Genomic DNA, 13,058 nt, shown 5'->3' on the forward strand with positions numbered 1-13,058 from the left:
TAATACATTTATCTGGCAGCTTTAGTTAAAAGTCACAGCGAGGACTGTAACACCTATGCCCCACTGGGTTACCTTTCACCCAGAGGAAAAGTCGATTATAGGCTGTTATAAGGAACTGAGTGTGGACTGACTGGGATGATGGAATGTATTTACTCTTGTCTCTAAGAGAAAAAAATGCATGAATGCACATATAGAAGAATTTGCTAAGAAGTGGATTTACCTGTGGTACAGGATAGTTGGTCCTTGTTGCTATATTTGATTTGATTCTCACAACTCTCACAACTCTGATTCGCAGAAAAATATATTGATTCATCACAGGAAAGCTGGTCTAGTTCTATCTAAAGACTCTGACAGTACAATATGACAGAAAACATGATCACATACAGTAGTTCTAACATGGCCAGATGAACAGATAATTGTAATGTGTCTCAGAAATCATGCAATGGGATTCATGCAGTGGCAAAATACAACCAAACAAATCAAAAAGAAGAGAAAAGTAACAGTGGTTCAGTGTTTACCTGTTTGATGTCAGTAGCGCCCATGCAAGGTATAGGCACAGCATCACAACTTCAATAAAACACACACACAGATTGCATTTTAGAAAAGAAAATCATTCATTGACATTTCTATATATATATATATGTATACACTGAAGTGAGGTCCAGAAACTCAAAATGTACACTAAAAACACTTAAGTAATGCTGCTTCGGTACTGTCCTCAAAACTTTAGGATGAGGAAGTAAACAGTGTTGGGTACAACATGACATTGAGTTTCACTCGGAAAGTCCCCAGCTCTGAACCGGCCCATCCAGTTCTGTCACCTCAAATAAAGGTGGTACAGACAGGGAAACCACAGGAGATTTAAATATTAAACCTTCTCACCTCACTGCCTCAGTATCCTTGTTCTGTCAGTGGTGGACTAGGGCTCTACAAGAAGGCACCTGGATTGGTATAATCATTATGGGATGGCTGCAGGCAGGAGAAACTGGAAACCTGGTCAGGAATATGAACTCCAGTCCATGTTGTAATAGGGTATAAGTGACATGACATCTCACATTGAACCAGTCTGTCTGAAGTAGGGGGATATGAAGTCAGCAGTTTTTCATAGTTTCATCTTGTGCAGAAACCTGAACTAGAATTATTGTGACTCAAGAGTAACATTCAGTCCCCATGTGCTTCATACTGTCTTATAAAAGATGTTGAATAACATTCCAGAGTTCATCATCAATTATTTGACAATCATTTTACATTAAGTTTTTCATGATTTTATTGGAATTTGTAATAAAACACGAATACAGAGTTGTTAGTTAATAGTTAGTGAGACAGGTATATAGTAATGAACAATGACTGACTTATTTTATTTGAAAGTTTATTTTGAACATCAAAAAAGAAGAAAGTAACAACAGACAATGAACAACTTAGTTGTTATCAATGTCCAAAAAGGAGTGAGAAAAACATCCAATCCCACCCTTTCTCACTGGCCTGCCTTGTGTCAGCTGGGAATGCTCTGACAATCCATCAAGCGGAGCAGCTTCGTCACTTACCAAAGTCGCACTAAAACATTTTGATAGATTTTTGAGCGCAGTGTACCACATAAAATTGGTTTGAGGTCAGTAAGCAAAGCAAGAATTCATACATAAGGTGCACCGGATTATAAGGTGTCACTCTGCCGTTTTTTTGAGAAAATGTAAGAATTTTAAGTGCACCTTATAGTGGGAAAAATACGGTAATAAATAAATAATTAGTAATAGTAACCTGTGAAGACCTAGAGACTGTCACGCGCCCAGTTCATTCATTTGGTGGTGGAAGGATTTTATGAGATTTGTACTTGATATTTACTGTTTGGAATTTCACTAAGTCTGTAAGTTTTTGTAATTTTGGCTGATTAAACCAACATTATGAGTGATCCGTGGTGAATAGATTGAACTCATAGTTATTTCCCCTCAATACAATAATTTACATATGGTAAGAAAATAGAACAGTATAGGATGTGGAGTGATTTCTGATCCAGAAACAGTTTTTTTTTTTTTGTTTAGAACTGAAATGTGGGGCAGCACATAAAAAAAACGTAAATTTATTATTGAAAAGTGTTGCACAGTTTCAGAATATTGTTATGATGTTGAATATGTAAGTAGTGTCCAAATGTGTTAGTCCGTGTTAGTGATGAGCTCAGCTTGTCTCTGGATAGAGCGAAGGAGTGAGTGCCTGCTTTGTTAATCGAGAGCTCTTTGATTTAATGAGGGAGCAGCACCACACTTAACTCAGGTACCGCCATTTAACTCCACCCTATCACCAATGCAGTCTCTTTAGTATTTAAACAGTTGATTTATTTTAAACAGCAGTGCAAGTACCTCATATATTGTTAGGAAATATCCCGTGGATGTCTCTGGATCTTTTCATAGCACAGATGGAGCTTTGATTTCACACTATGTATTTGACAAATCTTCAAATAAAATTCTTCTATTGGGAAGATATAATTAAAAATAAGTGTTATATGCTCATTTATAGAGTGAATAATATATAATTGAACAGCATCTATGAGGTCTGTCACACGTCTGTTGCTTTATGATTATTTACAGCTCATGAATTGTAAAACTCAAAGATGTTTCTGACTTTTTTCTTAAAATGCATTATGTTGACAGTTCAGGCCATTGTACTCCTAATCAGTTTTTTTGCATAATTATGATGCTTGATGACTTGATTATACACTCTTTGAAAAACTTTGTTGAACTGTAAACATTGGTTGGGTCAGCAGACATGTGATCAGCTGGAGTCTGCTGATGACTCGTGTTTTGATGTGACAAGCATCCAGTGTTCAGAGATCCTCCTTATTTTACAGTTTAAAAACATGCATGACCTTTCATGGAAGAAACGAGAATTCTTCAGATTGAACGGTTAATAGCTTTATAAAGAGTTTGGTCTAGACCTGTTCTATATGTAAAGTGCCTTGATGTAACTTTGTTATGATTTGGCACTATATAAATAAATCTGATTAGAACAGTTGGTATAAGCTTTTTACAATGACCGTCAAATGCTGCTTCTTCTACTGTGGCAGTGCCATGAGTGTTGGCCTCTGTACAAACCTTTGAAGGTGGTTGTGTCTTTGCAGTCTGTCACCACAGCAGATTTGGCAGGAGGCACAACAGGGGACAGAGTACTGATGATGACATGCTGAGAGCTGGACTGTGACTCAGACCATGAACTCCAAGACACAGAGTCAACGGATTTGTTTGAATACTCATACAAGTTCTTCCTGAAAGCACTCTCTGTGTTTTTTTCCTTTTTAAAGAGCATTGTGAAGCACTTGGGGAAGAAATGACAGCTTAAGATGCTGTAGTTGGAGATGAGGATGACAGTCATCTCCACTGCTGAAATATACCGTCCTGGAGTGGTGACGTAGATGGGGATAAAGAGCAGCCAGGAGATGAGGAAAAGCAGCGTGCTGAAGGTAATGAACTTTGCCTCGTTGTAGTGCTGTGGAAGTTTACGTCCTTTGAAAGCGCAGATAAAACACACAAAAGCTAAGATAGCAATGTAACCTAGCATCACCCCAAAGGCCACGTATGAGCCCTTGTTACATCGCTCCAGCAGAGTTTTTGGCAGGTTGAGAATCTCTTTAGAAGGGCTCCTGAGGGCCAGCCAGCAGATGCAGATAACAACCTGCAAGCCCACAACAATACCGACTGTGACATATGGCTTGTGGACCTGCCTCAAGACCACCTGCACTGCAGGGTTGAGCTGGAAGGCCATCAGGATCCTCAGGCTCTTGACCAGGATGCAGGAGATGCAAAGAGTAAAGCTGATGCCAAACATCATCTGTTGTGCCTTACATTGGATGCCGTTGGGTCGGCCCACAAACAGCACAGCGCTGACATAGCTGATGACCAGAGAGAACAGGATGACCTGGCTCAGGGGCCCCCCGGCAGCCTTCACAACTGGAGTGGCTCTCTTGTGAAAGAACAGAGCTGATACCATAAAGACCAAGACGATGCCCATAGCAGCGAAGGTCAGGAGCACCACAGCAAAGCCATCATGCCAGGAGAAGTAGATCTGGGCTTTGGGGGTGCAGTTGGAACTACCCTCATCAGACCACTCTTTGCCTTCGTCGCAGGTCAAACACTGGTCCATGTCTGCAGGGAGGAGGGAGCACAGGTACACAAAGAATTACATTTGGGCTCACAAAGACCTGCTTCAACCCAAGATCTAGGTTCTGGGCCAGTTGGTTAAGTGTGGATCTGGTAAAAGAACAGAGCGTACTTGTTGCATTTTAGTCAACTTTTAGTGTCTTAGTCTCACACTGACTCACCCACACATCAGACTTATTGCTGAGATCCCTCAGTGCGGATGTAGACTTTAAAGACAGCCAATTACTTCCTGTAGTCAGCGCTGGACCAGATGTTTCTTCATCTTGGTCACAAGTGACAAGTGTGCGAGTATGCGTGTCTTGGATGGGGTCTTACCTATACCATTGGAGTAGTAGTTCTTAGCACAGTTAATACACTCATAGCAACAGGTGTGTTGACCCTCAGCTGTTTTCTTGCTCTGTCCAGGTTTGCAGCTGTTTGAGCATTTTGAGAAGATGTTCTGAGGACAAGAAACAGGCCTGAGACCATTGTCAAGAGTAGAGATATTGCATCAAACTTAATTCCAGAATTTCCTTTTATTGTCCATCCTTAGTTTGAAGAGTCTGACTGACTTACAACAATTAGGGAATATATGGACGACATGACGTTGATAACTACAATGGTGCCATGTATGAAAAGAATACTTGAGAGACTTAATAAAAACTTAAAATGGGCTAGTATGAGAATCAAGCCTAGTAAGTCTAGAAGTATCTCAATAAGTAGAGGAAGATTAAGTGATTGAAAGTTTGTAATAGATGAAGAGGCAATTCCAATAATTAGGGAAAAAGCAGTAAAGAGCTTAGGTAGGTGGTACAAGGCAGGTTTGCATGACGGAGAACAGGTAGTGCAGTTTAGGAAGGATGTTGCTGAGGGACTGGATAGAATAGATAAATCAAGACTTCCAGGAAAGTTGAAGCTGTGGTTTTTGCAGTTTGGATTATTTCCTAGGTTGATGTGGCCACTGTCAGTACATAAGATTCCAATATCGGCAGCAGAGAAAATGGAAAGACTAGTAAGCTTTTACATTAGGATGTGGCTCGGGGTTCCGAGATGTTTAAGCACTGTGGCACTGTATGGGAAAGGCATACTTCAGCTCCCAGTATCTAGTTTAGTGGAGGAGTGTAAATGTACTAAGGTTAGGACAGAGCTCCTGTTATCTGGGAGTAAAGATGTGGTTGTTAGTAATGTGGTTCCAAACCCAACCAAGGGGAGAAAATGGAACCCAAGAATGGCAGTGCAGGAAGCAGAAGCAGCTCTTAGGCATACAGAGATTGTGGGTAATGTACAGATAGGCCGGGGAGGCTTTGGGCTTGGCTCAGGCAAACCGGTGTGGAGTAGAGCAGATCCCAAAGAGAAGAGGAAGCTAATTGTAGAGCAGGTTCATAGATAGGAAGACATATTAAGAGGTGCAAGGGCAGTGGTTCAGGCTAAGCAGGGACAGTGGTTGAACTGGGAAAGTGTAGAGAAGAAAAAGCTTAGTTGGAAAAAGCAGTGGAGTATGGAGGAAAGTAGGATTAGATTTTTGATAGGGGCAACATATGATGTCCTGCCAACTCCCCAGAACCTAAAACTCTGGGTAAATGGTGACCAGTTATGTTCGTTATGTTCAGGTACTGCAACTCTAAAGCACATCTTGTCCGGTTGTAAGGTTAGTCTCTCACAAGGCCGATATACGTGGCGACATAAGTTCTATTTAAATGATGTCTTGATTTGAAAGGTCTGGCAGCAATCAGGCCTGGGAGTGGCTGTGAAATTGAATTCAGCTTTCCACAATAATAAGATTAATCAGTTACCTTATCATTTAACAAGAGGTGCATTTACTTTTTCACAAAGGATCATGTAGGTTTGGATAGTATTTTTTTCTTAACAAATGAAATCATAACAGAAAAACTGAATTTCATCTTTACTTGGATTATCTCTGTTTAATATTTAAATATGTTTAACGATCTGAAACAGTGTGACACAAATGCAAAATAGTAAGAAATCACAAAGGGGGCAAATACTTGTTCACAGCACTGTAATATACTGTACATATATATGCATAGTGCTGTGCAAAAGCACTATATAGATGTATAGATATATATATATCTATCTATATCTATCTATATATAGATAAATATAGATATATATGATATATAGATATAGCTATATATATATATGAGAGAGAGAGAGAGAGAGAGAGAGAGAGAGAGATAATTTTTTAAAATGCAATATGTGGCCTGTATTGTAAAGTCAGCTGTAACAGTCGAAAATGGCTGGCAGTTGGGCTTACCTTCAGGTTAATGAATTTTTGGATGGTGCTTCGGTTGGTGTAATGGAAGCTGTTGGTGTTTAAGTCATATTCAGCCACAAAATTATGGACGTCAACCTCTCGTCCATTAGACTGCCACATGACCACCTCATAGCCCTGGTTGATGTCTCCATTTGAGTCAAACATGTATATCTTTCCTTGCAGCTCAAACTCCTGCTTCGACAGAGCTTTATTTACCTGCAGGACATGATCAGCTGTTATCATCGTCATCAGATTAAGTTTAAGTCCCTGATAAATTCCTCCACTTAGTGAGGATGAACAGACTCTTGCAGAAATTGTTTGCACTTCAGTTCTACAGGCCTCTTGCCAGGGAAACAGAGACCTCTGGATATATCTACAGCCAATAATATATTCCTTCCAGAAGGTGGAGATTGGAACTGCTTTTATGGAGAACATAAAAGACTTGGCCAATGGTGGAGGACTCTTAAATTCTGAAGCCTGGCAATCAGGCCATACCATGTGTTGCTAGGCTGGAGGGAGGGGGATTTAGGTTTAGGTTTAGAAGATTTCATTTGCATTGTATTGGTTATAGTGTGCGTCCATCTTGTTTTCCCCTTGTGTGTTATTTGGTTTGGCCGAGCCAGTATATTATAGTATAGTATGTTCCCTCGTGTCTCATTTTGGGAGGTTTATTTGTTCAGTTAACACCTCTTTGTTGCTATTTTGAGTAGAGTTCTATTTTGTTGACCTCTTTTATAGGGCTGGATATTAAGCTTTTGGTTTGTATTGCTTTTGGGTAAATAAAAACCCTATTTTCTAAACCAAACTCCTGTTCTCGTCATTGCCTCACTGCTGGGTCCAGGTGTGGTGTATCTCCAGGTGTGAGACAAGATTCCCAATTGTTGCTGTGTTTGTGTCATATTACATTTAACATAATATATATGATGCATAGATTTAATGACACCAATGGTTTGAACCTGATGCTGCCACCTGAACCCAGACACACACACACACACACACACACACACACACACAGTCATGTGTAACTAATTAACCTTCCAGGGCTGCACTTTGCCTGGTGTTTTGCAGTCTTCTTTCTTGCAGACAGATGCTACAGCCTGAGCAATGGCACTCACAGCCATCTCCAGGCTTAAGATTGTGTCATTGTCAGTTTCTTTTTTTAGGAGCTTCACACCCTCAGAAACCAGCTCAGCATCTGTAGAGAAGCGACTGTCATTTAGCTGCGTGTAGAACTGCTGCAGGAAGGGGTTATTGTCTGTGTTTCTGTGTCCATCAGCATCCATTTTGCTCAGGTAATCCTTAAATGATGACACATTACCATTTTTGAAGGTGAAACCCACAACATATCCAATTTCTTTTAGAGTTATTTTTTGTAGTACAGACATGGACAAAGACCAGCTGTCACTGGCCACCCAAACTCGTTTCATCAATTCCATGCTATTTCCTTTGCTTCGTGTCTGATTCTTTAGCTCCTCAAAAAGGGCCTCCATGTGAGACGCCTTTGCAAAGGACACAATGACTTTCACCTTGGGATTTTGGAGAATTTCTGTGGCAGTCTGCTTGATAGCATAGCTGACACCCTCACTGGTCACAAAGACAGGGAGGATCCATTTGAAGGCCACGCAGATGCTCTTGTTTGAGGCACTGGATGTAAAACTTTCAAGAGCTGACCGGCCATATGATCCATCTGTGATGATGATGCCCACCCAAGTCCAGTTATTGCATTCTAGCAGATGGGCCATAGCGGCTGTCTGGTGCAGGTCATTTGGGATGGTCCTCATGAATGCTGGGAATCGGCTCTTATCACTCAGACTCACAGCAGTTGAAGTACAACTTATCTGGAGAACACAAGGCAAAGATGTGATGTTTCTAGGTGTGAGTAAAGACATAGACATATCAAATCTGAAAAAATCTGGCTTAATGCTCCAGTGAATAGTATGCATCGTGTCAGACCATGTCCTTTGTGTGTGCTCTCTGCTATTGAGTGCCCAGTTTTACCAGCTAGTGAACTGATCTGCTCCAAATTATCCAGTGTAATCTCTGCTGAGCTTTGACATTTATGTGATAGAGTGCCAAACACTTTGATTTGTTTCGTCACAGGTGTGTTCCTGCTCCATGTATAACATGCCTGGGCCCATTGTGGGCTGACAAAAAATCACAGTGCTGGTTCTAGTGAACAATTTTGTGCGAACACTTCTTCTTCAGGACCTTTAAATCCTTTGAGCTGATCCAACAGTCCCCAGAGCACAGAATGAAGTATTTATTAGTTATTAATTACACATAGTGTGGGAATTATACAAACACCTTTTTCCAGTTGAAAAAGTAGTGAAGTGCAGGTGATTCAGTCAACTGAAGTGTGACAGCATTCACAGTGTCTTACCAACTAAAGCTTTCAAATAAATTTAGCCAAGTAGAAAGGGCATTGCATATTTCATTCAGAAATATGCGAATGAAAGCATGAAATCACTTAAAATTTAAATATATGCAAGTACCTCAAAAAACAATTACTTGTGATTTACGGAGAGTAAATGCACTTTACTAATAAATATACTTAATTCCTTTACAATGCAGCTAATACAATTAGAAAAATTCCTTGGCAGAAATTTTGAGAGTGACTCGGGGTGTGTGCTGTTGGGACTTTGATTTGGCGCAATTCCAGTGCACAATTCTTGTGTTTCTGTGTGTAAATTTGTGTGTCAGTGGTTGTTTGTATATTTGTGCGTGTGTGCGTCTGTAAATGTGTCTGTGTGTGAGCCACTGTCTCTGTGTGTCTCTCTGTATACGTGTGTGTTTGTGTCTGTGTATGTCTGTATGTACTTATGTATAGGGCTCTTTGTCTGTATATTTGTGTCTCTTTGCATGTGCCTGGCTGTGTTTTTGTGTGCCCGTCTATCTATATGTGTGTCTGTGTAGGTATGCATATGCGTGTCTATATGTATTTGTGTGTATGTGTCTGTGTGTCCCCTGCAGTCTAACACAAATGTCAGTGGTAGCAGTTGTTCAGCTGCTCTCCTATCAGAGGAGTCTGATGACTTAATTGACTGCAGCTGTGTGTCTGAGCTTGGATTGCATCATCCTTCTCAGAGAACCCATTAGAAAACAGGTTCATTTCTCTCGGCGAGCCTCTCACTTGGAGGCAATTTGTGACAAAACGGTAACTGCTATCAGAAAACCGAGCAGACGCTGAGCGCCACAACAAGTGTCTGAAGCTGTGTGTGTGTTTTGGTGTTTCTAGGATGTAAAATGTGGACAGGAGAGCGAGTTAAAAACGCATGAAAATGTGAACTCCTCTCCTTCTGGTCAGAGAAAAATACATGGTGAGTAATAGGAGAGACGAGGGGTGAGCATGTCCTTTAGAGGGGCACAGTTTAAATTTGGTTTGTCCGACGTTAAAGTAAAGATATTTTTCAAGAGAGGACAAGAATCTCTACTACTTTGGAGAAAATGAGGCGCGTACCTTAAACTATGTGGCCGTGAGGGCGATTTAAAAATTAATTTTTAGAGAATCTTCAGCTCACTCACGCACTCTGACTTAAGTGTCCGCCACTCAAAAAGCCACCAACATTCCGTGCAATACACACACGGGAAACAGCAGAAATGAGGTGAGACGAGCATCACGCTTGAACAATCGCTGTTCGAAAAGTATTACAGATATCAGAAAGATGAAAACACCACTTGAAAGGCAACAAGTTTTCCTCCGCTTTGATGGTAAAATGGACTGTGTAGCTGGACGTATGCCAAAGTATCAGAGGTTTGAAAAAGGTGAAGATTTTTGAGGTTTTTCGCTGTCTCTCATAGGAAATTAATGGAGTCCACGTTTTCGCCGTTTACGGCGCCAAAATATCGTATTCTACCCTGAAATCGGATAGCACACCGATCCCAAACAGGCCCCACATGATGGGCTTTGGTCCGTGGGGCTAAATTCAAAGCCCTCCGACAAGAAGCGAAACAAAATTCTTACGGAAGAGGAATAATAATATTATTAAAAAGAATAGTAAACGCGCAGGATAACAATAGTAGTCACTGTTGCCTCTGTTGCTATAGAGGCAACAGTGACTCTGTGCGGAGCCCTAGTCACTAATTACTTAGCATTCATGGATTTTAATATTTTCAGTGATCAAACAAGTAAAACTCAGGAAACAAAGATGTCTAACTGTCAAAAAGTTAAAGGCTAAATCACCACAGACATGTATTCACAAGAAACAGGGGGATTGCTACCTCTGCACAAGCTGAAGCTAAACTGTGTCATTGGTTTAATTTGTGTGAAGAGGCAATTATAATAGTTGGCTAAGATGGAAAAGTGAAAACTGTTGTATCAGTAGTGCACAACAATTAAAGGTGTATCATGTATCAAGCAGTCAAATGATTTTTAGTTTGGATCAATGTATTAATGTATGTCTTTTGCATGTCTCTGTAAATTTGTTTATTCGTGCATCTCGGTGCCTGTGTGTCTGCAAATGTTTGCATAGTGATATATTAAGCTTAACCCCTTCTTTACATCTGCATAAAGAAAGCAGTATAACAATCCACTCAGATCTTTCCATTAAAAATTGTCACTACCATCATTCTGAGTTTCATATTTTCTGAGAGAGATGATGCCTCCCTCCTGATTTTGAGCTGTTAATAATACTGAGGGACATTTGGTAGCTAGTCCTGCATATGACAAAAATTCTGGATTAGCTTTGGTTGTCACTCTGTCGAGGAAGAAAATTTGAACATGAATTTTTCACTTGCTCTTGTAGTAATATGAATAAACTAAGGAAAAAAGCTGAAGGCCCTAAAGGCCTAAAACTGTTACAAAACATGAACATGATCCCCTGTGTAAAAACTAAGAATGAGATTGACAAAAAACCTTATATTGTTAGTTTCAAGTTTGATTTGATTTGCGTTTGTAGCTGACAGCATGAAAGAGAAAAAGGGGTTGAAAATCAGAAAAATGCCTGAAAAGTTATGTAAAAAAGTTTTGGGGAAACATTCAAAAAACATGAAATATTTCAGAAAGTATCAAATAGATCAAAAGTTCAGATTCATCAGATAATGTCCTAATTGTCCTAAACTCTATTATGGAGGGTTAATTTCTATGTTGGAAGGTTTAGGACTATAAATTGTAAAATAATGAAAAGGAAATTAATTTAATGCTCTTTTGCAGAGTAACTGTGGGGACATCTGCTACTGCTACTTCTTACGGCTATTAACTGCTGCTTGGTCACCTTGTCACATTAATAGCAATCACATTTCAGCCCACACACACACCCTTACCTTACCTGTGAGGGGGAAATACTGTCAATCATGCATTAGCAACTGATGTTATGATCATAATAAATCTGTATGACATTTACTGGCGATGACTCTGTTTGGCTGCTTTTCAATTCCATCCTGCTTTCACTCTGAGTCAGCTATCTGATCCTAGTTCTTACCTGAGGAACCATCTGGAGTGTCAGTTGCCTGGCAATGGCGATGGATGTTTCGGAGAGGGCAGCACCTATAATAGCCATTATTGGCTGTCCGCAGTTGCTGCTTCCTGCATGGCATTGCCCCTGTTTTAAGAAGTCTGTGGTAGCTCTCAGAGCCGTGCTGACATCAGAGCATGAGTCCGTGATCCGGTATCCTAGGGTGATGTTCACAGCTCTCAGCTGAGGCTGTTTATTCATCACCTCTATAGCATTGATCATAGCTAGAGTGTGGACTAAGCCTCTGTTTTTAAACCTGAGTGAACAGGACAAAAAATAATAAATCAACAACAGCATCAACAATAATAAGTATGGCAAAAATAATATACTCCAGCAGTATACTGCTGGAGTATATTATTATTGTTATCATTATTATTATTATTAATTAACGGACTGCAGGGAGACGAAAATAATTTTGCAGGGACAGGAATGGAGACAGTAAGGGATTATTTCAATTTCATAATTTATGTTATAAAGTTCCTTTTTTATAGAACTTTATCATTAGCCACTGAAAAAAAATTGTAAGATGTGTTGAAAGCTTCAAAGAAAGCCATTGAGTGTGTGCTGCTGTTATCATTTGCTAATTTTATTTATTTATTTTATTTCATTCATTGAAAAAAAAACATACAATATAAACAACATTCCCAAATCTGAATGAAAGGGAGCAGAAAGGAGAATAATCTTATTTAATCCGCCCATTTATCCAAAAAATCAATGTTTAATGAACTCACCTAACACATGGTTGAATCTGTGGTTCAAATGAACCCTTCTTCCTCTTCTCTACATCTTCATGAATTGAAAACATTCCTCCGATTATAACATCTCCTGGGGCTGTAGCTGCTGGCACTCTGGTGTCATTTTCAGCAGCAGCTTGTCCTGTCTCTAGGATCACAGTAAGAAGTGTGAGATGAGAACAGATGATCAAAGCAGTCCAAGGCATGGTCCTGTCCTCTCTGCTGTTCCTCTGTACAGGGATTCAGCTCCTGGACTCTGTTCTCTGTGTTGTTTCTTCTCAGGGACACTGATATTCTAATTTTAAAGCATCTTTGTTTGGCTAGAAGAAATTCCCTCCTGTTGCCTTCATGCCTGACTGCTCTCATGTTCTTCCCTGCAGCCCTGCCCTCTTCGTGACTGACAGCAGGTGAGTTATTTTTAAGGAGAAGCGTCTGTCATCACATGTGTTGCTTTCCATACTTTCATACTAGTTCTCGC

At 40.1% G+C, this 13,058-nt stretch overlaps 1 protein-coding gene across 2 annotated transcripts; it reads right to left on the reverse strand.

The window, feature by feature from the left end:
• Positions 1 to 1,961: 1,961 nt before the first annotated feature.
• Positions 1,962 to 12,944, reverse strand: gprc6a (G protein-coupled receptor, class C, group 6, member A). 2 transcript variants are annotated; one of them, XM_029504226.1, is made up of 6 exons: positions 12,578 to 12,944; positions 11,814 to 12,102; positions 7,923 to 8,234; positions 6,397 to 6,612; positions 4,461 to 4,584; positions 1,962 to 4,130 (listed from the first exon to the last, which is right to left on the reverse strand). In XM_029504226.1, exons 1-6 carry the CDS (start codon positions 12,784 to 12,786, stop codon positions 3,028 to 3,030), a joined length of 2,253 nt encoding a protein of 750 aa, XP_029360086.1. In that variant the 5' UTR covers positions 12,787 to 12,944; the 3' UTR covers positions 1,962 to 3,027. The 2 variants fall into 2 exon arrangements, with proteins under 2 accessions (XP_029360086.1, XP_029360085.1); XM_029504225.1 differs by having other exon boundaries at positions 7,431 to 8,234.
• Between the last annotated feature and the right edge of the window lie 114 nt (positions 12,945 to 13,058).

The sequence above is a fragment of the Echeneis naucrates genome, chromosome 6 (genome assembly GCF_900963305.1).
Source record: "Echeneis naucrates chromosome 6, fEcheNa1.1, whole genome shotgun sequence".
NCBI classification, from domain to species: Eukaryota; Metazoa; Chordata; class Actinopteri; order Carangiformes; family Echeneidae; genus Echeneis; species Echeneis naucrates.